Source organism: Pseudopodoces humilis, chromosome 11 (genome assembly GCF_049639895.1).
Source record: "Pseudopodoces humilis isolate 2021_Gansu_Grassland_sample_001 chromosome 11, ASM4963989v1, whole genome shotgun sequence".
Classification (NCBI taxonomy): Eukaryota; Metazoa; Chordata; class Aves; order Passeriformes; family Paridae; genus Pseudopodoces; species Pseudopodoces humilis.
In genome coordinates this window covers 1,680,756-1,707,175 of record NC_142210.1, presented here as the reverse complement: position 1 = coordinate 1,707,175, position 26,420 = coordinate 1,680,756, and the positions used below count along the sequence as shown (strand labels likewise).

The 26,420-nt window shown below is 44.2% G+C and overlaps 2 protein-coding genes across 12 annotated transcripts in view; both read right to left on the bottom strand.

Annotated features, from left to right (window-relative positions):
• Positions 1 to 268, bottom strand: part of YEATS2 (YEATS domain containing 2) — a 47,701-nt gene extending 47,433 nt beyond the window's left edge. For all 5 annotated transcript variants that reach the window (XM_088060928.1, XM_088060930.1, XM_088060931.1 and 2 more), the window contains exon 1: positions 201 to 268. The gene's annotated coding sequence lies outside the window, so the exon portion shown is untranslated. The remainder of the gene's footprint in view (positions 1 to 200) is intronic.
• Positions 269 to 2,817: 2,549 nt separating this feature from the next.
• KLHL24 (kelch like family member 24) lies at positions 2,818 to 26,128 on the bottom strand. 7 transcript variants are annotated; one of them, XM_014258372.2, is made up of 9 exons: positions 25,416 to 26,128; positions 25,213 to 25,311; positions 22,260 to 22,327; positions 17,966 to 18,953; positions 12,882 to 13,066; positions 11,858 to 11,976; positions 10,592 to 10,780; positions 9,974 to 10,162; positions 2,818 to 8,807 (listed from the first exon to the last, which is right to left on the bottom strand). In XM_014258372.2, the coding sequence occupies exons 4-9, from the start codon at positions 18,883 to 18,885 to the stop codon at positions 8,607 to 8,609; spliced, it is 1,803 nt and encodes a 600-aa protein (XP_014113847.1). In that variant the 5' UTR covers positions 18,886 to 18,953; positions 22,260 to 22,327; positions 25,213 to 25,311; positions 25,416 to 26,128; the 3' UTR covers positions 2,818 to 8,606. The 7 variants fall into 7 exon arrangements, with proteins under 7 accessions (XP_014113847.1, XP_014113846.1, XP_014113849.1 ...); XM_014258371.2 differs by lacking the exon at positions 22,260 to 22,327; XM_014258374.2 differs by lacking the exons at positions 25,213 to 25,311; positions 25,416 to 26,128 and adding an exon at positions 23,143 to 23,360.
• Between the last annotated feature and the right edge of the window lie 292 nt (positions 26,129 to 26,420).

Genomic DNA, 26,420 nt, shown 5'->3' with positions numbered 1-26,420 from the left:
CCGGCGTGAGGCGGCGCGGAGGCCGCCGCGGGGGGCGGTGTCGGCGGTGCCGGTGTCGGCGCCGCCCCGGGAGCGGAGGGCGGAGCGCTGCCCGCGGCCGGTCCCACGTGCGGCGCCGCCGCTCCCCTCCCCCGCCGCTCACCCAAACCCGCCTCCGCAGCTGCGCTCTTTCCCCGCGCTCCGCCTGCCCCGCAGCTCACCGCGCTCCGCCGCCCGGCCCGGCCCGGCCCCGCCGCCTGCACCGGCCACCCCCGCCAGCCGCGCTGCCCGGGGCGCTCAGAGCCGGGCCCCGCCGGGCTGTCCCGCCGCCGCCGCCAACGCCAAGGGCGCAGGGGCGAGGGCCGCCCGTCACGGCCGGGGCGGGCCCGCGCAGGCGGGCAGCGCTCGGGGGGCGGGGCGGCTGCGGGCAGGTGCCGCCTCACGGCCCGCAGAGGCCGGAGGGGCCGGGCACGGCGGGGGCAGGGGCCGCCTCAGGGCGGAGCGGCCGGGCCGGGCACGGCGGGGGCAGGGGCCGCCTCAGGGCGGAGCGGCCGGGCCGGGCCGGGCACGGAGGCGAGCGAGCAGAGGCTGCGGGCACGGGTGGCGCTCGCCCGCGGCAGCGGAGAAACCGAGATGGGCGACGCGGTTGGGTTCCTGTATGGAGAGACGAATGCAGTGATTTGATCCTGACTTGCTGCCTGGAACAACCTGTTTTAACGTGTGAAAAGATCTGAGGAAGACTTTAATGTGAAGATATTTCATGAAAGGATGATGGAGGTGCTGCAGTGTGTCCAGAGAATGGCAGCGGAGCTGGGGAAGGGGCAGCAGCACGAGTCCTGAGGAGCGGCTGAGGGAGCTGGGCTGTTTAGCCTGGAGAAAAGGAGGCTCAGGGGGACATTACCACTCTCTACGAGGTAGCCAGGCAGGGGCCGGCCCTGCTCTCTGGGAACTAGGGGTAGGATGACAGGACATCGCCTTAAGCCGCGCCAGGGGAGGGCCAGATTGGACATTAGGAAGAAATTCTATACAGAAAGGGTGATTGGCATTATAATGGGCTGCCCGGGGAGCCGGTGGAGTCCCTTCCCTGGAGGTATTTAAGAAAAGACTGAATGTGGCACTTAGTGCTGTGATCTAGTTGTCAAGGTGATGTTCAGTCATAGGCTGGAGTCGATCTCTGAGGTCTTTTCAGCCTAACGGATTCTGTGATTCTATGATTAGCAGAAGAAAACACCCAAGAGAAAGGAGTCCTGGGCTGATTGAAGTGCAGGACAGCAGGAGTGCACAGCATGGGCCAGGATATGAGCCCTGGCCTACCCTTAGATAGACTTCAAAAAAAAACCTTTCACCATACTTAGTGCTCATCATACTTCATACTCTCCAATCAGAGTTAAACCAGTACAAATGAGTGCAGTTAATGCCATGGTTTGGGTTTGGTTCTGGCCAGGCTGCAATACCTCTGTCAGGTGCAGCTAATGGCATTAACACCATGGTCTGTGGCAGTCTCATGCTTCATGCAGTGAGCCCTGAACCAGCACAAATTAACATCCTGCTCACTCATGGATTTGCAAACTTATTTATGAGGCCACTGATTAGCAAGTCTATGCTGAATGTTCAAAGCTTAGCCGTCAAAGTCCTCCTCTCATTTCAGGATCACTCCTATCCTTTCTGACACTATTAGCCTTTCTTTCTGCCAAGCAACAGATTTGAAGTATGGCAGATTGACAGAGACTGTTCTTAAATTACTATCCTGCTCACTAGAAATGACTGTAATGTAGCTCAATTTTATTTTCTTCCTTTATTTCTGCTTAATGGAAAGGGGAAGAAGCTGTTGTTAAATACTGCCACCAGTTGTCTGTGTTTAAGACTTAAAATATCTTAAGGTGGGCTTTCCAGCTCTCAAAAATATTTCCATTGCTTTGCAGTCTGGACTCCCTTTAATTTTTTATTTTTTTTCCCAGATACTTCTTTCTTCAGTAGCCTGAGCTTCTGCAAGTACTGAACTTGACTGGAAGTTGCTTTTGGCACTGCAGCAAGAGCCATTGTGGCTGTACCCGAGCCTGGCCACACTGTAGAGCTGCAGCAGTCACTGCTGGCCTGCCACGTTTTCTGTAGGGCTCTACCACAGCCTTACCCCCTGCTCTTGAGATGGCCAAGCCTCTCATTTTAGGAGAACAAACCTACAGGATTCTTTCCAACCCATGTTTTGCCAGTCACCTTCCCAATGTTTTGATACCTCTTCCCAATTTCCTATGCTGGTTTTGCCTTCCGAGTCCATTCATGACAGAGGACACAGGGCTGACACCATGAATGGTTTCAAGCATCAGCACTTTATTGCCCCCCAGTACAACCTTTATAGCCTTCTCCCTAATCTGTAACACCCTTTCACTCTTTTGTGATTGGTGTATAAAAATGAGCATTCCCTGCTCCTTTTCCTTTGCATGGTCACCTGTCCTACACCAGCTGCACATTAATGGGGTGAGATTGCCTGCATCACTCTCTCTTCTTTTACAATCCATTCTCCCACACGTTCTCTTCTCATCACAATACACTGGACTAGCCAATATTTCACATCCACCCCCTGCTTTTTATGTTTCCCAGTTTTCAAGTTTACTCTTCTGTGCAGCCTCCAGCTTGTCTTTATTCCCCTCGGTAGGACAGAAAGATGAGCAGGGAAAACACCTAGACTGGGGGCAGGAGAACAGATCAAAGGAGAGAGACTGCACAAGGGGCAGAATTCAACAAGTTAAATCACCCAAAAAAAACCAGGAGGGAGTTTCCTCCTTGTAACACAAAGCCCCACCCTGGAACTTCTTATAAACTAAATAAACCACAGTGAACTATTCAAAAGGCAAATGTTTATTAGATACACTGAACTTTAAAAAACTTTAAAGAATTATGCAAGAAGTATATTTAAATATAACAGGTGTTATTGCAATTGTGCTACATTACAAAATAATTTTTCTACTGTCAGCACAATCTGAAGACCTTAATGTTATATGTGAGATCTGTTACATTGACTCTGGCACACAGTAAATGGTCTGAGCTTTCCTGTTCAAATGTCGTTTGTGCTGCACCAGGCTGTTCTTGAGGGCAAGATCAGCTCTCCATGGAACTACAGCTTTTGTGTTTCAGCAAATAAAGGAACTGGCAAAGAATAATAAAAACTGCTGTTTTCCTCAGCAAAAGAAGGAAAATCAAAATATGATTTCAGGCGAAAATATGAGTAACAGTTCAGGAGGTAAACTCTGCATGGCCAAGTAGTTCCTATGAATCTGACTCCAAAGTGCTTCAGGTGCACCAAAAGGAGAATGACTCAGGTCCAGCATTTACACAGATGGAATTAGTAACAGTACATTACATTCAAATCTCTTGATTTGCTTATTGCCATGCTGCACCACATTATTGCTTCATATTCTGTAACTTGAACAAGAGGTTGATGACTTCAGAGAGTTCAGAAATATCACAGAGGCTACTAATACAAGAAAACGCACATGTTAAGGACAGGAAATCAAAGACTAAACTCAGTCCTTTGTCACTGAGGCGTGCTGGAAACAAAAATAGAAAAAAAAAACAAATACTGATTTTCCTAGATTAAATCTGCCATAGCACTGTAATAATGGAAGCATTCTAGGCATGTTCTAAACAAGAAGTTTAACTCCTCTAACTAATGAATGGCAAGATTTATTTTTCCTAGGAGGACATTAACAGTCTGGACAGTAAGACCAATCATAATAAAGGTAACAAACTGGGAGGAGTAATCCAAGTTCTTTTTCACAATAGATAAAAATATAGGTGAATTCAAGGCACAAGTATTTTCAAAATTAATGCACATTATTTTCTTTGGAGCTAATCATACAAACTAAGCCCTAATTACACTATTAACAAGCTGTACACAGAGCCTTTATGTGCATCACTTGTAACAGCACTATTAGAGAATGATTACAAAATAATTCACATACAGATGTGCACACAAACATTATCAGCATTGACTGGATCTCTACAGTAGAAAAAAAAAAATATTCCTGCAAATAGCTTACAGTTCTTGGACAGTAACATTATCATGAATTTGTGTATGACACAAAGGCAGCGAGCAGAACACAGTCACAGCTGGTTTGTGGCAATGCTCACAGTGCCAACACAATCATCATCCATTTTAATTAATACCATCTGAAATAATTCCATACTGAAGAAACTTGTGTACTAAACATATTTTACAGAACCCAAAGCACTGCTTGGCCCCCAACTAGATAGCAGGTTGCTGTTTAGGAATCTCATCTTACCCTGTAGGCTCCTTTTCTGAGTATATGGTGCTCATATTTTCTTAATTGGGCACAACAAATCGAATCATTTGTAATTTCTTGTGTACATGAGATTACATTCAGATGAAAATATTCGTTGTGCCTCACAGTGATCGAGTCTTGTGAGATTCTTAATGCTCTTGCACTGGGTTTTGCATCTTCAATGGTAGAAAAGAACCCCACAGCTACTTGCCTATTTGGGCAATTCAGAAAAATGAAGCCCTGGCTTTCCTGAGCATTGCCACTAGCAGACCATAAACATATCTGCATTTTTATTGCTCCAGCTGAGTTTTGTGAATTGACAAATATGAAACATTTTTACCACCTGAGTTTCAGTATCTGGAATTGCACACTTATGAGCATCCTGAACACCTTTGGTTTCAGCAAGCCCAGCCAAACTACAGCCCCCAAACACTCTGGGTCTCCTCCTGCCATCTCTGAACCTGCTCCAATGCGTTTTCCTGTCTCTGCTTTTCAGAGCTGGGCTGGGCTCTGCTGACCAGCACTCCCCAGTGCCTCGGGCAGTGAGTGGGCTTGCTTCTTACTCTGTCCTTGCAGCAAGTCAAAGGAAAACAGGATAAACAAAGTGTTTACCTAGGATAATGAGGTGAACTCAACTATTTTGAGAAAGAAACTGAACAGGCAGTAGTGTCCTTGCTCTCAAGCACAGGTGACCAAAGCTTCCTCTGAATCTCTGTCCAGGTGAGCATTTCCTCTTCCCCCATCATCAGCCTCTCTCACAACTTTGACATGTTAAAAATACTATTTAAAAAGCTTAAGCAAGTTATGATAAGGGTCCATATCAACATAATCTGCATTAATATCTCTGCTTCAACAGAGTACAAACAAAGCTGTCTTTGATAAGAACTGCATTAGTGCCAATCAAAATTAAAAAATAACAGTACAATCTGGACCCCTTGGTGCTGGAGGGGAAGGCACAGAGCCCAATCCCCAAATGCATACCAGACACACAGTATAAAATGGAAGAGATTCCACAAATTATGCCTACTTAACCACTCCCAAGGAGGGAATCTACAGGTACAACTCCATGATTACCAGGCAATGGTCTGTGGCTGATGGCTGTAAAAGGGAATGCTTCAGCCACAAGCCAAGGGCTAGAGGCTGTGTGTGCTGCAGTGATCAGTGATTCAGAACCTTCCAGAAGCCTGGCTGCAAGAAAGCATCAACTGTCTTTTCAATTAACATCACACTGCAAAGAACAGAAGTGAGCCTCAAAATAGAGAAGAAAAATATGTACTCATTTCTCTTTAGCAGAATGAAGAAAATTCTTAGAATTTATTTTTTGTGTGTGACTTGGAGGTGCTTGAGGCCTCATATGTATGGCTGGACTGAAGTTACATCTTTGTGCAGGGGCTCTAGAGCTACCAAACCTACTACCATTTATGATGGAAATATTTTGATTATAGCAGATGACATTAATAATTTTCTCTCCTAGCTGAGACAAAGGAAAAAAAATAAAACCAGCTTGCTGCTCAAGCCCATAAACTGCAAGCATCTAGATGTGGATAAGAGTGAGAGGTTAAATCTTTGAATCCATCTACACGTAAGTGAAATGCATTGGAGAACAAGTGGCTCAGGAATGCGACTTCCGAATTAATGCATCCTTCTAGAAAAATGGTACATTTTCATTAAATCAAGGTCAAATTCTTCTTTTCTAGTACATCTAAAAATAACTGTTGTAACGGAGCAGGCCATAAGTGCAAATTATTTACAGAGTAAACAAGAAAGAAGAAAAACTCACTGCCTGTTTTAAAGAAATTACTGCATAAGTAACTGCAATTTAGCAGTGCTCCACACCTGTAACTGTTCAGCTTTGATACAGGTTCTCAAGAACTGTAAGCAGAAGTTTCCTGCATCTACATTTCTGCATTTACTGGTTCATTAAACACTGTCATTTTCAAAAATAGGTAACAGTAGCAGTACATAAATTGTTAAGAAAAGACAACTAAACTGTAAAATGAATCTTCAAAACCATGGAAAGCAGTATCTTGTTATTTACAGAGTAGTGCAGTATTATAAACACAGATTAAATGTTACTGTTCTACACCTACAGAATAAGCACTGTTTAAAAACAGCATAGCATGACAACATTACAAGTCTGAATACAAACAAGAGGAAATCAAAGAAAAAGGAGGATATTTTTCAAATTGCATCTCTGATGAAGTGCTCCTATAGTCTTTGACATTTTCATTTACAATGATGGCAGAAGCTATATACACTGTTAGTACATAAAATCAGTTATAGGGCAATTACCATTGCAACCAACAGAACTTATTCACAGGTACTGAAATTGCCATTTCAAAGTAAAACCTGGTGAGCAGAAACAGATGAAACTTAGAAAAGGATTAATTTATCTGATCCATTTGTCTTACGTTACCAAGGGATTTTCTTTTTAGGGCAATGTGAATGTACATGCTCAGGGACTGACCTCCTGATCAATCACTGATATCCAACTATTTATATTTAATCAGTATTCCCACCCTATCCAAAGCAGTTTGGTATTCAGCCAGAAACTGAAATTTGTGTCCTTTCCTGAGGTTACAAGTTAATGCATCCCAAAGTGCAGCTTCCAGTGCTCTTTAAAACTCATGACCATGTTACTGAAAATGGTGACTCCCAGTTTGGCACAGCTTCACTGAGGGTCAGAATTTCCATCTCATGAAGAAATAGTCTGGGAAAACAGATGAGGAAAGTTCAGTGGAACAAACAACATTCCAGAGATGGTGCATGTTTTCACTCTCCTGAGCAAGCACGGAGACCAGAACCCCAAGGCCAGGGCTGGCTCTGCAAGGGGTTTTATGGAGTTTTTCTGCCCTGGCACTGACCAACTTCCCTACTGGCTGCTGTCCTCAGAATTCCTTTGAAAGGCAGTTCCTGAGGTTTTTGGTGATTTACAGGAAATTGGTACACAGACAATCCTATTCATTTTCCAACTCCCAAGTGCTATTTCAGATTTTATGAACTTTGTGCCTCAACTGTACAACTATGTACTGGAAATAAGGAGTCCTAGGACAGAAATCTAGGGAGGACTTAAAAAAATACCTTTACTGAAAAAACTCCAACCCAATAACAGGAGTGAATCAAAATACAGGTGCTTCCTAGGCTTCAAAATTATCTAAAACATATGGCTACATGGACAGGTCCACAGATATTTTTCTGGTGAAAGGAGGGACCTTTCCAGAACTTCTTTATCTGTGACCAAGCAGCTTATACAATAGTTTAACTGTGCTACAGTAAGTGATTGTCTGAAGAAAGGCCAAGAGCTACTTGCTGGATACTCTGTCATCTCTGCAGATGAGACATCCAGAAGACCAATTTATAAGATGTAGGGCACAAACTCAAATCCCCACCTCTATCACCAGGTAATTTATGTGATTCAGAAAACTGGGAGAATCCAGAGTTCAACATCCTTTCATTTCTTAAATAGTTTAGACATTGCAGTGAGCAAAGAGTGAACCCAGTAACTTTCAGCCTTCACCCACACTATTCAAAAAGGTAAAAACTGTGATTCAAACTTTGCCTCACAGATGCCACTGTGATGCCACTGAACCCACTGTTTTTCCATGTCATGTAGCCTTGTACATCTTTGCTGGACATTTATCATGATACACTATGAATAAGTTCCACAGGGTTAAGTTACACAGTCATCACTGCAGTGTGTTGTAATAGCTCACCAAACAACCAGTTTCTCCTTCAGAAGGAAGCATTCCTCAAAGATTCTCATTTTGTCCACTGTAGCTTGTTTGTTGGTGTTTTGGTTTGTTTTTTTGTGGTTTTGTTTGTTTTGTTTTTTAAATTCCAACCCATGCATGATCTGACAAATTTCTAGTTGGTAGTAGAAGCAATCTGCTTGTAAGAATGATGCATATGAATTATAACTGAGCTTTTTCAATTGCAGATAGTTATCCTAGACGATTCTTTGGGATTTACTTGCCTATATATTTTTTCCCATTAGCAGAACCAGAAACACCTTGAAGATATTGCTTTTAAAGACATAGGCACAAATGCTGAAGGCACTTCCCCCAAAAAGCTTTCAAGATTTTAATTACTAATCACACATCAGGCAAACTTTCCGACCACTGTACAACATCCTGCTCTTATATCAGAGCCCACAGCAGATATAACTGAACTCTGGATAGGTTTGTAGACTTGTTTGGTAAGTTAAATTAACCCTTTTTCTAAAGGCACAGGATATAATTTTCATACGACACTTAGGCAGGGAGTTCCCACTTCAGGAATCTTTAAAAAGTCTGTCTTGCAGCAGACCACTGGATTCATTCTTCTTTTTTCAAGGAAAAATAATATAAATTACAGTTTAAAGCCTTTTTCATTATATCTATGAATGGTCACACAGCCATGATACGATACTGGCCTGGGCATGGCTGCTACTCCTGTGATAATGCCCGTTGCAGGGTCATAACAAAGAATAGTGTCTGTGGCTTCACCATTTTCCCGTCTTCCACCAAGGATATAGATTTTTCCATTACACACAGACATGCCACAATTCTCCTGTTGCAAGAAAACACAAGGGGAATACACGGTTATTTAAAAAAACGAGACTTGATTTATGCGTGTGTCTGCCCCTGTGCAGGAGGGCAGCACTGTAAACGCCTTTTGTAAACAGCCTGGCCTATAATGTTCCCTCCTGAAAGGGACAGTGCAGAAAGCATAAAAATTAGGAAAAGCAGCAGCACAAGCCTACAGAAAAGACTATTTCAGGTCCAAGCCTTTACTACTCAGACAAAGGGAACAATGGAATGCAACTAAACAGTGTACTTACCACTGAAAGATCTGAGATAGGGAAAGGAGGAGAGAACAAAGGTTTTCAGAAGAGAGACTGCAGTAGGTACTATTAAAGCAAAGAATGGGAACAAGGAGAAGCACCTTAGAGGAGTAACATAATGAAGAGGGATGTAAATGGGGAGAGGGAAAAAGGCAGGACTAAAAAGAATGCACGAGAAAAGAGTGTGCTTTGTCTTACTTGAAACAGAGATAGGATTTTATTTCTTCCTCAAAAGCAGGCATGGAAAAAATACTCAGTTAAATAGAGAACACAGATTAAATCAGAGGAATAGAAGGAAGGCTGGGGAAAAAAAAACAAACTTCTCTTAAGGTAATACTATAGAGCATGTGATTGGTGTTTTTAAACCATGGGGAAATGTAACTGCTGCACACACACTTCACTACTGAGGGGACACATTCAAGTCCTGCTCGGTGTCCCATGTGTGGAAATGAGAGAGTTCTCACTGCTGAATTCAGACACCTTCTGTACTGTACAGTGGGGCTTTTTCACACTGTAAAAACAGCCTTCAGTATTCCCTGTTACACTGAAAGGCTTTAATCAATTATAAGGAAGTACTCCCTTCAGTCTAAACGAAAACATGCAACAGAAGGTCATTTCTATACAATGAAATCATAATCCACTATACTATTCCTCAACAGTAACAGCTCAGAAGCAAAGCCTGGACTGTCTAACAGTGACACCCAGCTGAAAAGATACTGGTTTAGAAACTTCCCCTTCTGTGAGGTTTTGTGTTACACTCATGAAGAGGTAAAGCAAGAATGGCATCAGAGATGCAATTCTATCAGGGTTAAACAAATGTACACTTATTTAATGCCAAGATAACGTCAAAAATTACCTTTCAGCTGTCTATGGGTTTTTGATTGGTAATTACCTGTCTGCTGAATGTATTCTGTACATGCATCCAGTAGTCCTCAATGGGGTCATAGCAGTAAATGGCTTTGGTGAGCCCACCAGCAACGTAGATCAGGTTGTTCAGGGACACGGCCGTGATGCATCTCTTGGCAATGGGGATGGTGGCACGGAGCAACCAGGAATTGGTATCAGGATCATATGACTGAACCTGGAAACAAGGACAGGCCCTTCAGACTGAGAGCCCAACTGAAGAACAGCCTGGCATGCCCACACAGGTTACACAAAGAGAGGCAGAGCAGTAGTGCCTCCCCAAAAACCCAGAGTCAATGTAAATGCAGATCCATATATCAATAACTTAAACATATGCACAATATTTGACACTGTTTTCCAAACACTCCCGTTTAAGAATTCACAGAACTTGTGAAGCCAATGACATAATCAATGTAGCCATGAGAAAGACCACACTAACACTGTATCACTCAATTAACGTTTTCTACTCTGTATTTTTTGTATTAGAACAACTCCACACTCCATCCAGCAAAACACCAGTTGAAGCAGATCTCCTGCAGGACCTGGTTTTAAAGCAGCAATCCAGTTTGCTGTGGATAGAAGATGCAACCCAACAGAGCTAACTGACCTTGTCAGAACAGGTGTTGTCATCAGGGCCACCCCCGATGACAAAGAGTTTGCCAACACAGCTGGTGACAGCTGGGGAGCTCACAGCCTCCTTCAGGGGAGCCACCTCAGTCCAGCGATTGGAGAAGGAGTCGTAGCACTCCACACTGCTCAGGCGGTTCTGCCCATCGTATCCTCCCACCACGTACACCTGCACAAAGTGGTGAAAACTACTGTTATTTCATCTTTACAGTAGGCATTACCTTTAAATAACAGCAAACTAAACTAATGTAAAGCTGATTTGCTAGGTTTCTCAAGGGATACATTTCTCACTTTTTTTAATTATACACAGGAGGAGAGAAGAATGTGGTCTAAAAATAACAGGTAAAGACTCCCTGGAGAGTTCCATTCAGTCACATGTGGAATGACACTGCAAACACATGCCATAGCATAGTATTATTAATACTGCAGTAGAAACTTCTTATTTGAATAGCATTTGTTAGAAAAGGCATTCCTCTTTATGTCTCTTTTTTCAGATAACATTCAACAACAACAGCAGCAAACACCCATCTGAGTTTACCTTTGCTTTTTTGGCATTTTGCTTTTTCCCTACTTGCTTACTGAAGTATTTCCTCCTCTCAGTTTGTAAACTCTACTTTCTTGTCTCTTCTTTCATATTTAGGAAGCAGAGCTCCTCATTATTTGTGATTACCTTCTTCCCTCTGCTTGCTTAGCTGCACATTTCATCTCTAAGAAGATCAAGTGACACCACATGCACATCTTTTCTAACTTTCACTAAGGGAGTCCCAACTAGTGGTTTTATGTTCAGGCATATATGCCTCCAAAATACAGAAAAACCTCCCATTTCCACACTCCATGTGTTTAATTTCAATATAAAGCATTAAATAAAACTGCTGACATCCAGAGTGGTATCAGTTTCTGTTAATAATGACAAACTGTTAGCACTTTTGAAGCACAGGCAAATCCAGATGCTTCTTTGCTTCCCAAAAAATTGCTTCTTGGAAATAAGGCACTTCAATGATGAAAAAACAAAACCCCAAAAAATAAAGGAGCAGTAAGATGATTTTTATGCCCATGGGTAGTGTCTGACTGACAAGGAGCCTTAATTGTTTAAAGTATTTTTTTTTTTTAAATATGTATTTTTTAAATTATTTGATATGAAATACAAAGTAATACTTAAGTATTACTTTTTACGATTATTATTTACTATTTACTTATACACAGAAAACATTCCCACTATAAAAAAATTAAAATATACTTCTCTTACTTTACCCAGAAGAACAGCCATTTTATGTCTCCATCTGCCTTTATTTAAGGAGGCAACTCTGATCCAAATGTTAAGTTGAGAGTTATAAATCCAGACATCCCGGCTGTTGATTCTTCCACCTTTAAAATGAAACATACACCAATGTGAATAATTATTGAATGAGTAATGCTAACTACTAAAATGCCCCTCTAGAGTGGGCAATGAAAACTTTATATTCCCTTTTGGGATGTAATAAGGATCTACCAGCATTCATACATTATGCTGAAAAAGTAATTTGCAGTGGATTTCAAAGATGAAATCACACAGTAAGTTGTTTTCCTCATGCTTTCCTTTCCCATTAAGCTGAGATCACACTAGGTTATTTCCTGAAGTTGGAATGCATTTTAATGGCTTTTGCCCAAGCTCTTCAGATTTCCTGTAGTGTCACTACCCAGATGAGACCCTCGAAGTCCCCTGCCCATGGCACATCCCTCCCACCCCCTCCTCTGCCCGCTCTGTGAGCATCTCCTCGGTTTCACACTTTGTTCAAAGGACCCAGGCACACACACCTGAGGAGACCATTTCTCTGCTTAAACCAACACAAAGAGCCTGCTGTCTGAACCCTCAGCTGCACCCTGTCATTCTCCCTCGCTAAAGGACAATGTGCTGCTGGGAAAACCCTGCTTGGGATTTTGTCTGTAGTTTCCCAGCTGCTGTTGCACACAGGCTCTTGCTGTATTTCAAAGCAGCTGTTAGCTGGTCTCTTTAAATACAATTGATATCCTGGAATCAGCTGTAAAAAACTGCAGATTCATGCCAAACAAGAACTCCAGAAAACACTTTTGTCTTTTGTTTACAGTAAGACTGTGCTGGGGCTGGTGTTCACAGCAGCAAGTGATTTTCAGCTGAGCTTCTGGAAGTTCACAGTACAAAGATCTGTCACACTACTTAAAAAGCAAACCCAAACAAACACACCCCACAAACAGGACACAACAAAAACCAACCAAGCGAAGAAAGAACTCTTGAATTTTTTACGATTATTCACCTGAAACAAGAATATCATTCCGCAGAGCACACACCGCATACTCAGACTTGGTAAACTCTGGAAGTTTAGCCAGTGACTTCCACTCTCCTGTCACAGGATCATAGCACTCCGTGTATGGCAAATTAAACCCTCCAACTCGTTCACAGCCTCCAACAACAACTATCACCTCAGAATAGCCTGTTGATCTAAAAAAGTGAACACAGAAATTAAGATGTAGGAGATGTTTATTAGTACATAGAGGCCAAATAACATTGTCTTCAAAACTCTGTGAAAATCAGAAAAAATACTATTTAACTTTAACTTCCACAACAATGAAAAAAGAAAATAGAAGAAAGAGTCATTTAGCAAACAGGTTTTCACCATTTCCAGCTGTCTGATTACACAGCAGGTTACCACACTGACAGGAGTCCTGTGTAAGTGGTGGAGTTGCACTGCACAATATTCTATGTAAAAAACCATGTAATTAAATAACGTAAAAAGCCTTTACTATAATAATATTTTTCCTCTGACTGTACACATAGGTCAGAAACAGAGTTCAAGCCAGGCTGGAGACAACGAGATGAACAATCTGTTTCACAATGAAATCAGTCTTCATTCCCCCTCCTGAGCTTTACAAAATTAAATATACTTCACAGCACCTAAATATTCTAAGTGTTTAAAAGCAGAAGGAATGTAGTCACCAAAATAAGGAAAACCAAAAAGACATTAGAGCCAATGCACAGTAAAACAGAAAACAGCAGTGACAGGAGGAAACATTAAGGAATACTGAAATAAAAATTCAAACCTAGAACCAAAAACTAAAACTCAGTGGGAATAAATCGGGCATTAGACAGTCTGCAATGTGTCCAAATAGACTTTTCAGTTCTATTCCACACACTGATTATCCTTGTACTAACCAGATGCTTCTGCATTATACATATTCTATATTCACAGCAGTAACAAAACTGATCTAACAAAAATTAATGCACATTTGAATGTAGAGAATCAACCAACTATCTCTGATGTGCAAATCAAACTGTGACTACCTTTATTCCTCCTCTCAGACTTATAATTTCTTGTCAGCATTTGTCAAACTCCTTTCTTTTCAGGGCATTTTAAAATTAAAGCACTTTGCACTGACATAGTTATTTCAAGGACTGCTGTCAGTTAGGCAAACCTGATTGCAACACTGATTTTATTTTTGATGAGCCTTTTTGTTGTGTTGTGCTTTGTACTATGATCCCACTGTGAATAGGTATCTCATAGAACAGACACTCATGTCATTGCTGAGTACTGCAGTCTTCTCTCAAAAACAAAGAAAAAAAGACTTATGAATGGATTTAAGGTAAAAGTTGCATGATCTGTCTCAAGTTCCTAACATGAACTTACGCACATATTTACCCATAAATCCTGATCAGGCTTTCCCCGTTTTGAAACATCATGAATGAAACTCGTGAACCCTTTCTCCCTCCTCGTCACAACACACCAAATTGAAATATTCCATCTATGTTTCCACCCAGAATATTGTAAACAGGCAAAAGCAATGCTAAATGCTAGCATCCTACAAGATGAGATAAATGAGATGTGTCTGAGGAACGGCACTTACGCACCTGAACCCGGCAGAAGAAACTCTTGTCAGCTGCTCAGCTTTGAAGTCATGCTCCTTCCTGGTTTCTATGTATTTATTGTTTACTGGATTTTGCTTTTTTGAGGAACAGCTCTGAAAAGAATCTCTCAAAGGGTAAGAGAGGGGAAGTTCTTGTGCCAACAAAGCCTTACTCAGGAAAAGAACTTCCATAAAAGCAAGATACTCATAATTTGCCTTAGAAGCAAGATAGCAGCTAACTGCTTACAAATAGGTTTGCCTGTGCATTACTTTCTAAATTAGAATTAAGCCCTCCATTCACCCACTGACAAGATGACTGTGACAGATTCTCAATCTTTGGTTTAAAACTAAATGAACTAAAAAACTTTGCTCAGAGAGAGCTCTTTATGAATTGCTGTAATGGAGTTTTTCAAGAAAATATTCATTTAGCAGAGTATTTCAAATCCAAAGAAAGCAAAAATTTTTCCCAGCATTTTAGTACCTGTATGACCATATTCTTTCTTCAGATAAGAAAAATTTTCTCCATTATAGTTTCTTGAATGAGTCTTGCACTGTGCAGCTCCATATTTTATTTTTTTTTCAAATGACAGAGCACACACCCATTTTTAAAAAAAAGTAAAATGTGGTAGGAATACACAAAAAGAACATCCAGGCAAAGGCTAATTCTAAAAAAGAACTAAGGATATATTTAAACGAAGGTTAGGAAAAGCTGTGACCTCAACCAGTGGTACAGGAAGCCCTTCATGTAGCCCTCAGAAGAAACAGTATGAGCAAACTAAGACAGGTGTTAAAACAGGCTGTAAAGATTCTAGGAGATACTATCCTACCAAGAACAGGTGCATTAAATAGAAAAAAGGGAGTGGAAGTCAATCAACAGTGTCACACAATTCCATGCATTCCCAAGAGCAGGCTTTCCAGGGGTCCTGTGCTCCACACACACCTCTTGACCAGCACAGGCAGAGCAGGACAAAAGAACTTGTGGTAATTCAAACAGATCACATTCAAAAACATGTCAAGTTCAGAAAACAAATTACAGAAATTCAAACAAACTACAGAAATTCTGGTAAATCACTACTTTTTTCTTCCTCACTGCTAAATCAGTTTTGGGTAGTAAATGAGGTAGCAGACAAAATGTGAAGTAGAAACCCATCTCCAAGTGGGAAAAATAAGGGACTACTTTAAGGCTTTCCAAAGGCAACTGAAAAGGACATGTTAAAATGTATAAACATCCTAATTTCTGGTTAAAGAGCACACTCAGGTATTGTTATCACACAGCTTAACAGCAGCTTTGATGAAAGTCTGAAGATAAAGCAGGAAGAGCCCCTGCAGTTTTGGGTGTGGAAGTGATTTACTGCTCACTGCTTGGTCTCAGCTTGGAGATTTGGAGTGCAATACAACCAGGAGGGACAGGCCAGGCTTATAAGGAGCAGGAGGGACAGCCTCAAGATGTCACTGTGTCCTTGCAAGTCCATAACTGCAAGGCTCTCTCAGAAAGACCTGCATTTGTCAAGGATGCCTTAGTAGCAAAGAGAACAGTTATGCCACACTTTAAACTTTTATTTACTACAGGTAACTCTTCACTAGCTTCAAAAAGGAAAAAAAAACCCAACAACCTGAATTGCAATGTTATTTGAAAAAACAAGTAGAACCTATTTCACCCACGGGTGCATCCATATCCATACAACTGATCACAGTTTATATCCCAAAGTTTCAGTAAAAGCACTGGTGTGGGAATTTTTTATCCTGTCTCCTGTCTCCTTTTAGAAACAGTTTATATAGAAAAGACATTGGAGGAAGGCAGGAAAAAAGGAAAAGAGCTCTCCATTGCCCTCCCCTCCCCAAAGCCCCCCAAAATGCCCAGAGAAGGTGGGATTAAAACATGGGGCAAGAGGAACCTTCCCCTTTTTAACTATTTTAAAACATGATCTCTTTTTGCTACAGGCAACAGAAACAAACAGACAACAGAAACAAATTACAAAGAACTATTCCATGAATGTAATATAGAAAAGGGGAAAAATTCTTGCTGGGACACCAGCCAGTTTTTCTCTTTGTAAATGACTTCTCTTGCTCCTACCTACTCAATCTCCCACTGCAGTTTAATAAACTCAGCAGTAAAACCAACAAACCCCTCGGCTTCAGAAATCACCTGTATTAGGCAAGGCACTTCATTTGGAAACTGGAGCCCCACTCCACGGATGTTCAGGATTTCAAGCACATACCTCCCCAACAGTGACAGAACCTGTGAGTGTATTTGCCTTCCTCAGGCAATTGAGTAAGAAAAGCAGAACAAACACAAAACAAAGCACTACAGCCTGCAGCCCCCTCCAACTGTCTGAATTCCCGTGGTCCCTCCCTCTGGCCCAGAAACAACCACTGTAGCAATTCCCAAACACTTGCAAAGACCCTCCAGTGCAGCACACAGCTCAGAAAGCCTGGGTGGGAGCAGGGCTGCAGGGACTTTGAGTTTCTTCTCTCAAGGCAGGACTGAAGACTGGAAAGCCACTAACAAGACAAACACTGCCAAGAGGTTTTTTCCCCCTTAGGCAAGCCTTTAATACCCGCCAAAAAAATAAAGGTTCCTTGCACAGTCACTGTCGAGCAACCACATACGAGTAAGAGTAAACAAAGAGGAGTAACTCCTAACACAATCTGTTTGTCTAGACCATCACTGCATCACCCTAATGGAACATATTTTAGAAAAAAACTGCTAAAATCAGCTGCAGTTAACTATAAACTATCGTCTCTACTATCGTTGACAGGAGGCTGGGAAAATATTTTTAAGGAAAAGAAGAATCATAATAGCTATTGCTCATAAATGCCACTAATGGATTCTTCCTCATTTCTTCTTGCAACCTCAGTCACCTATTTGTGTAACACATTATTAAGCAGCAGCAATTCTGAATTATTAAAATGTCACCAAATGAGCATGAAATACTTCAGGAATTGTTTCACGATTCTTTAAAAATACAATATTTGGTTTCTTTACAGTTCAGAACCTGTTGTTCTCCTGTCTATTACAAATACATGTGCTACTCCATCTGTAAAATATTTGTGATGCAGCAAGGAAATGCTCTGAATACATAATACCCCATCCACATACTTTGTGGTGTGCTGTACATTTACATGACTTTGTTACCAAAAGAAAGCTGGTTCACCTGCCACAGCACAAGCGAGCTCTCTTCAAGACACTGCTATTATATGAAGCACCTTAAGATCTCCCCTAGCAAACATTAACCTTAAGAAACTATTTTACTTGCAAGGTAATACAACTTCACTTACCTTTTTTTAGAGCAAAAAGTGCTCTGTGCAAAAGACTAATTTATGCACATTCTCGCGACACATGCATGTGGGGAAGTACAGAAGCATAAATGCAGCATCTCCAGAATTTAGCAAAGTAAAATAATCTGTAAGAGACTGCTCTCCAGGCATGCATGTATCAAACATCTGTACATCAAATTATGTCCTTCTGCAGAAAAAAAGGTTAAAATAATTTCCTCACCTGCGTGGCCTAGTTCTGGGAGACATCATCTCATTTCCAAGGATGTGGTACCGCCTGGCTTCGTGCAGCAGCTGATAGCACTCTGGGGAATTCTGAATCAGCTGGTCCACCTCCACAGTCTGAACAAAGTAGTTGGGGTGCAGGAGCGGGAGCCTGACATGCGTCAGGAGCTCGTGGAGCACCGGCCGGCGCAGCTCGACCGCACGGTACACCCAGCGCATCACGGCCTCGAACACCATCTCCTCCTTACTAATCACCAGCTCATCGCTGCAAATGTAATCAATAAGCTCGTCCTTCCCCAGTTCCAGGAATTCTTCGTGCTGGGACACATCCTCAAAAGTCTGCAGCGCGAAGTTCCTGCACTTGGTGAACAGCGTCTTGAGCGAGTGCGTGTCTGCGAAGCGCTGGATGCCCAGGCAATTGCAAGGATCCAGCTGCTCCTCCAGGAACTTGGCGCAGGCGTCGCGCAGAACGCTGATCTGGAACAGACTCGACGTCTCAAAGAGATACTGCACGTTCTCCGTGGTGATTTTCACCTTGCCTGTGTACACGTACTGCAAAAAGCAATCCATGGCTTCGGCAAAAATGCCGTTGATCTCCACCAGCATCTCCCTGCTCTCCCGGTGGTCGTTGCAGAACATGGCTCTGAAGTAGCTGCTGCAGGCCGAGAGCACGGCGCGGTGGCACGGAAACTCGCGGCCCTCCACGCAGATGATGACATCTGTGAACAGCCGGCTGTCTCGGAATTCATTGAAGATCTGGAGAATGCTTTCTGCGTGGGATGAGCCCGAGGAGAAGTCAAAAAACTCAGGGCCTGACAACGATTTTGGGTCCATTTCAAAAACTTTCCGCTTGGTTGCAGGGGAATCTCGTATCCCGCTATCCTCTCTATTCAGTCTGCGTCCCAATATTAGTACCATTGTTACATCAGTTGGCTATAGAGTCATTGAGAAAAACTTGCAGAGGCTCTCCTTCTCAGTGGAATGGTCTGAAAAATTAAAACAACTCAGTGTTCAGTCTGGCACACTCTTAGCTTCATCACAGGAACTAGACAAGATACTTGCTTGCTCACTCTAATAATTGGTGAAATTGTTGACCTTTCTTGGAGGTGGCACAGGGGAAATTAGTGTGCACCTCACTCAGGGCACTGTAGCACTGCCAAGTGTTAAATGCAAAATATACCCAGAAAACAGCTCTCCTGGGTGACAATTTCTGAATGTCCCAGCATCACTGGTACTGCATTAGTGTGCAAGATAAAAAGATCTCAAGATCTCAGCTCCAGCTAATCATCTGGCTGACAGAAGCCAAAGATTTCCCAGATAATGATCCAGAGCTTGAACTTTTCCCTTTTTTCAGTGTGACCCTCATTTCAACTGGAGCCTCCAAAGTACTAATATAACAGCACTAGTCAAAAAGTGGGGGCGTGGGGAGACTGAAATTCTAAAAGCAAAAATTTATTTGAGTAACCACTCCATTTTCCTTATGAAGTCTATCATAATGAAGTCTCGTGACACTAGTGTTAAATAATGATCTCAACAAGCAACCTTGACCTTAAGTTTTTACCTGGTCATTCCTAACATCTAAAAATTAGTTCACTGATAATCTATGATTCAAACAAAACAGAATGAAAGATGAACTACATTTTTTTGTGTAAAACTACCAGAAACATGAACAAAAGGACAACTTGCTGAGGACAAGGAGATCTTCTGTTTCCAAAGCACTACTGACAAATAATTACTAGCAGAAGTTTTTGCTTGAACACCTTCCAGTTTCAAGTACAAGTGTAAAGGTTCCTCCCAGTGTGCAAACACACACATTATCAGAGCACTGAAGTTGCAAAATCAAACACGTTTGCATATGCCAAAGTGTGTAGGTGAAGAAAATGCAGCTGACTTTGCAAATAGTGCATGCTACAGGAAGTGGGAGCAACAACAACAGGGCTTTTTGCCTCTCCTGAGCTTAAAAACAACCTGGATGAATGTACACCAAGACATACTGAGGTAGCAAGAGGCTGGCAAAGCACCCGCTCAGGCCAGGCACTGGGTACAATTCCAAATGCTTGTAATAATTATTTGTACAACTACAAGGCCACAAACGGAATTATTTTAAAGTTTACGGAAATTTTTTTCATGCCTCCCAAGGTTTTATTCAGTTTCCCTGAATACACAGTCAGGAAACACCAGCTCCTCACGGCAACTTCACTTCCTGATGAGCTCCCATCCTCAGAGCTGCAATTACCCAGTCCCAGACTGGCCACGTCATCACTTAATATAGAACACAATGAACGTGCTTTTTTTAAACAGCCTTTTTACACAGCACCTTTAAAAGGCACCATCTGAACAAACAGCCAGGAAAGAATGTAGGCTGTACCTTCACTCATTGAGAAAACAAGCTCTAGAAGTATCATGCTCCCAGTAAAGTTTCTTACACAAATTTACAAGGTAGATTCTTGCTCTGGGGCTCACTTACCCTGCAAAATTCTTAATTTGACATTAAAATAGGACCAGTTGTCACTTTGATGCCTGAAAAACACTGTTGCAATGAGCCTATCTAATAACTGATTGCTTCAGAGAGACTAACGAGGCACAAATGGACAATCTGATCTGTGGCTGACATTCTATCCCATGTATTGCACAATCACTTCACCCTGGAATGACACAGGAATGATAGAAAACAGCATCAACAACCACCCCCAGCACCTCACCAGCCAAAATCCTACCCCAACACTGAATTTCATCTGCACCTAACTAGGTACTTCTAGCACGAGAAAGTGGGCACAAACAAAGCAGCAGCAGCAAAGGGAAATAAAACATTGCAAATATAAATAGAAACACTGAAGGCTGGATTCCAGCATTACAGATTTAAATCAGGTGAATTTCACAAAAGCTAATGGACCTTTTCCAAATAAAGTTAGCCTGAAATGAGAAGCAAGACCCTGACTCTGCATTAAAGGGCAAAACACAACAACTAAGTAAAAATCCTTCAAGATGATATCTTTCTCATCACATGAGAAGTTAAGACAGCACTGTATTATGCAATCATTAATAACCAGAAACAAGGGCTCTGGGTTACAACTGCTCACCGAAGGAAGCAATGTCTTCTTCATGCTTGGAACATCACAAAATTAGTGGTCAGCAAATGATTTTTTTTTTAATGTCCTAATGGTTTAAAGAAATGGAAGAATGAAAAAAATCCAGAGTAAAAACTAATCAAGGGGATAAATATCGTAAATTCATAAACAAGATACTAAAAAGGAAAAAGAACTCCACTTCATTGCAGAGTGAACTGTTTTTAAATGTGCTTTCCTTAAATTTCTGTCCAGTTAATTACTTCTGCAGCTTTGCCTCAGCAAAACAATTTCACAAGCCTATCAGTAACAGCATCACGTGTTCAGCTCTATCACATATACGTGTTGCCTTCCTGCAAATCTTGCAGTTTTAAAATGTCACCTTCCAGCTGCCAAAGTGGGAAAGGCAGAGGGGAACCTGTGCCTGAGGCTGAGCTGGATATTGTGCAAACAGGGGAAGCACAGCAGTGCAAACCTATTTGCACCTTTTCTGTATGCAGAGGTACTTACATGCCTTACCTGTCTACAGACTCTGCACTGTAAAACACCAGTCATTCAGAGAGTTTAACACTCAGATCTCTTCAGTAAGTTTAAACAAAGCAAAAGAAAAATACTTTGTTTTCCCCCCAAAGGAAAGTACTGGGAATTATTTGGTCAAAGAAAAAAAAATAATACAAAAATCTACTGGATTGCTTGTCTGAGCAAGGGTCAACAAGGATGGATCTTAAGCTTTCAGAGTGTCCATTTGAAAAACTGGAAAGGAAAAACAAACCACACTTCCAATCAACAGGTTCTAAAAATGCTTGCCAAACACAGATATCTGATACGGATATTACCTCAGAGACACGTATTTCTGAGTTAAGCTGGGTTCACCACGAGTTCAGGTTCCTCTATTTCCTTCACCTACACCATCTGTAAGCTTGTCTACACAAGCTGTTCCTCAGAATTACCCTGCAAGCCCATTTCAGAGGCAAGTAGAAGTCGGTAAAACATTTGCCCCGACACCTTCTATCAGTAAATCCTCTTACGCAAAATACTTTTTGCGTTGCACCGAACCCCTCTTTCCTCTGCTGCTACACCGTGGTGCATGTTACCCCTGTCCCTTCACCCACAGCTGTGCCAGCAGCCGGCTTTCTGTGACCCGTGTGTCACCGGAGCGAGGCCCTTCGGCGACACCTTGTCCCCAGGTGTGCCCGAGCTCGCCCTGGGGCTGCGCTCTCCGAGTACCTGAGGCTGCGCTGGCCTTCTGTGCCTGCCCGGGGAGGTGATGTCCAGCCGTGCCCACCGCTGACCGCCTGTGAGGGGAGAAAAGGAGGCGCTGGGAAGGCCGAGCCAGCAGCACCCCCGTGGGTAACGAGTAACCCGAGCACTCCCCGGAAAGGAAACGCAGCCACGGCAACGGGGTTTTGACCCCGAGGCCTGGGAGCTGCAGCTGAGCTTGGGCCGGTTCCGAGAGTTGGTGAGGGGAGCCAGGGCGGTCGCTGCGCCTCAGGTGCGCGGTCACCCAGAGGAGAGAGAACCCAGCCCTGCAGCAGCCCCGCGAACCTCAGCACCTGCTCTTCTCGTTTGGAAACTTTTTGTGACAAAAAATAAACGCAACATTTAGTTTTCCTTCATCTTTCTTTGTGATATGAAAAAGACCAAGAAGTTGGTTTTAAAGGTTGGGGTTTTTTTTAAATAAAAATTCTTGTTTTACAGGGGATATTGAGGATTTGAGTGTCTAAGATGAGTCTTTAAGAATACCGATTAACTTGTAAACAAGAATTCAGTGATCGAACTGACTGGCATGGGAAGAGTTAGCTGAACTGCAGCAGTTTTTTATTCTAATGTTACCTTCATTTTTAAAAAGAATGTCAAAATTCAATAGTAATCCGAGCTAGTGACACACACAAAAAAACCTTAACTGCCCTCAAAAGTCACCCAGCAAAAAACAGGAACCGATTTGGACATGAGAATCATGATTATTAAGTAAAACAAAACAAAAACAAGCACTGAAAAGGGACACACTGAAACTGCAGAACACTTTATGTACCGTTCTGTAAACCAAAAGGTCCCTCAGAGGGGAAAAAAAAGTGGGGGAAAAAGGAGGAAAAAAAAGCACACTGCGTACTATTATCCATGTACGCGGAAGAAACAGTAAAAAGTCCCAATCCTTCCCCTTTGGTATCGCTGTCGTTCTTGCACGTATTTCAGATTTTACGAAACCAAACGCGAGCCTGAGCCCCGGCCACAGCGCTCGCAGGGCTCCGGGGTTCAGCCAGATGCCAGCACATCCGACACGGGCCAGCGCCCGCCGGGCTGGAGCACGGCCCGGCCGCCCGAGCGACCGGGAACCTGCAGAACGGAGCTGCAGGACGGAGCCGCCCGCGCCCAGCCTGGCAGGGCGCCCGCGGGAGCCGCGGCGGCTCCATCCCAGGGCGTTGCAGCCGCTCCCGCAGAGAACAACGCGGCACCGGACGCGACACGAGCCGAGGAAAGCGCGGCCGGAGGCGGCGGCACAAAATGGCTCCTCCCGTCCCGCCCTCCAGCTCACCTTCACCCCGGGCCGCCGCCGGCCCCCCGCGCCCCGACCAATCCGCGCCCGCGGCCCCGCCCCCGCCCGCCCGCGCGGCCAATCCGCGCCCGCGGGGGGCTCGGGGGGCTCGCGCGGACCCGCGTTACGAAACGGCCGCGGGCGGCGCGGGGGCTCCGCGCGCCCCCCGCCCGCTCTGCCCGGCGGGGCCGGAGTGTAGCGCCCGCCGGTGCCGCTCGGGGCTGGGGGGGAACAACAGCAACAACAACAGCAGCAACAACAGCAGCACCGCAGGACCCGCACCGCCGCGGCTCCCGGGGCTCCGGCGCTGCCCACAGCCCTCCCCCAACGTGCCACCGCCGCCGCGCGCTGCCAGTAGAGCCCCGGGCGCGCTGTCCCTTCCGCGGCGACTAACGGTGCCGGCCTACCCCGCGTCTCGGCCCTGCGCCCCGGCTGTCCCGCGGTGGCCTCCGCGCCTTCCCCGGGGGTTCCCGGCCCGCCGTGGGGCACCGCAGCCCTCTCCCTCCCCGCCGGGGGCGCGTCCCGTCGCCCCGCACTCACAGCCGGGAGCGCGCCCTGCCGCGCTACGCCCCGCGGGAGCCGCCGGGGTCGGGCTCGGTGGGCTCGGGTGGGTGGGCGCGGAGCGGTGCGGTGCGGTGCGGTGCGGTGCGGTGCAGCGCGCTCGGGCCTCTTCGCCGCCGGTCGCGCTGCCAGCGCCGCTCAAAACAAAGGGGCTGGCGGGGCATGTGACCTCCGAGCCACCGCACATGATGTCACCGCTCCGCGCGGCCCTGGGAGCTGTAGTTCTGCCGCCCCACCCGGAGCCGGCCCCACTGCAGGGCGGCCTCCACGCCCCGGGGGGAGCCCGGCCATGGGAGAGTCTCGGAGCAGTAGCTGCTTCCGTCGCCATCGCCGTCCCTTCGCCGGGAGCGGGAGCACGCCCCCGCGGTGCCAGGGGGAGCACACAGCACGTACCCCACACCCGAGCCACCCCGCCCCGGGAGCGAGCAGAAGCTTCAGGTGCATCGAAGCAAGCGGTTACGTGGGGATGGCACCTTCCAGCGGGACCGTCCCCTGTGCCGGCTCTGCCGAGCCCTACCGAACCCCTCCAGCCGGCTCCCAGACTGAAAACAACACCCTCTCTTGGGGTGGGTGTTCAGCCTACACGACCAAAACAAGAACTATTACATGAAAAAAATTAACCAAGATAGAATCTTTGTCTACCTGAGCTACAGCTCCACCCAATTATTTCAGAATTTCCAGTTCCTCTTCAACAGTAACACAAAACAGGGTGTCCCTGTCCCTGCTGACCACGGAAAGCTAAGGTTATCTTTAAGCTGGGACACTTAAGAGAGAGCTCTGCTGTCACAGCTGGGGGTCCCAGTGGTGGCAGCCAGTCAACTGCAAATATAAAAGCAGGACCCTGGTGTCATCGCCCTGCAATTTCATGAGCATGTCTGAGCCTGTCCTGGAGCCCAAATTCACTTCATATCCAAAGTATTTGGACACTGGCCCATGCTCCAACACAGGCTGATGGAACATGCCTGGGAGTATGGAAATTTATTTTTGTTCTGCCCTTTAGCATAAGCAAACTTGCAAGCCCATAATGCAGAGTAGCGAGGCGAGGGCAGGGACCAGGGACGTGCATGATTAAATTAAGATCATTACCTGGTACTCAATGGAGCCTTATGCAACGCCGTGGAGCTGATGTGGGCAGGTAACCGGCTGTGTTCTCCTTCCTAGAAGGATGACCTCCCCCTCTGGCCCCTTACAGCCAAGGGAAATGAAGAAATACAAGTTCTTCTATTAGCTCCCCGCTACTTTGCTCTCCTGAATGTTGGATATCAGTCCCAGGCATAATATATACTTACCTTTTGGTGAACCTCCCCTGTCTTCTGACCCCAGGATATTCCCAGGAAGCGCACCCAGCCGTGTGCTCTTGGCAGCAGCTGACTGTGCTCTGCCACTGAAACTTGAAGAGGAGCAGTGTGTGCTCTGGACTGCAGAGCAAAGTAGGCTCAGATTTTCATAGGCTAAACAAGCTCTGATTTCTCCTGGGGTGAGGTAAATTGCAGCTTTGCAAAACAGTTAGAATTATTAATTAAAAATTAAAATGCTGAGTTCTGAAAATAGCAATTGATTTTGCTATGTAAATTGTTTTCACATAGATCTTAAACAATTGAAACTCCCAACTATTTTCCTGCAGAACTAAAACTCAGAACTGCTTGACTTCCATTAGAAGTGAGAGCATTCAGTCCATTTCTCATCCTCTACCTGGAAAAGCAAGAAGGGCCCCAAGCAGCGTAAACAGCAAAGAGAAAATCAGCAGCAAGTTCACCTCGTAAAATACAGGTCTGTTGCAGTAATGTATTTCACTCACTGAATATAGGAAATATTAGTAACCTGAGATCTTGTTACAAAGACATTAAATCTAAAAGTGTATAACCTAAGAAAAATGTTTTGCTTAAAATAGATTTCTTATCCTTTATATCCTCTTGTCTGCCCTGGTTCCTTGCGTCTGTAACTCTTGGGGTCAATATGAGTAAGTAGAGTTCACTTGAGAAGACATAACCAGGATTAAAGGAATGAGTCAGAGGAAGGAAAAAATCAAAACAGGATCAAGATACCCCTGCACTGGATTGAAAGAGCTGTCTGAAGGCACTATGTTTACTCCAATGAAAACTGCACGTGGCATAAATATCTTGAGTGAAGAGGGGAAACGGAGCATTTAAAAAGAAAATACTAATTAAAAATACTCATTGAGCAATCAATCATTTCATAATGTGCTCATGTATGCATGTGGTCACATCCAGGCACTTCCAGTTCTGAAAGCCAACGTCACCAAGGATGTCTGAAATTAAAGATACTTGAGTTGC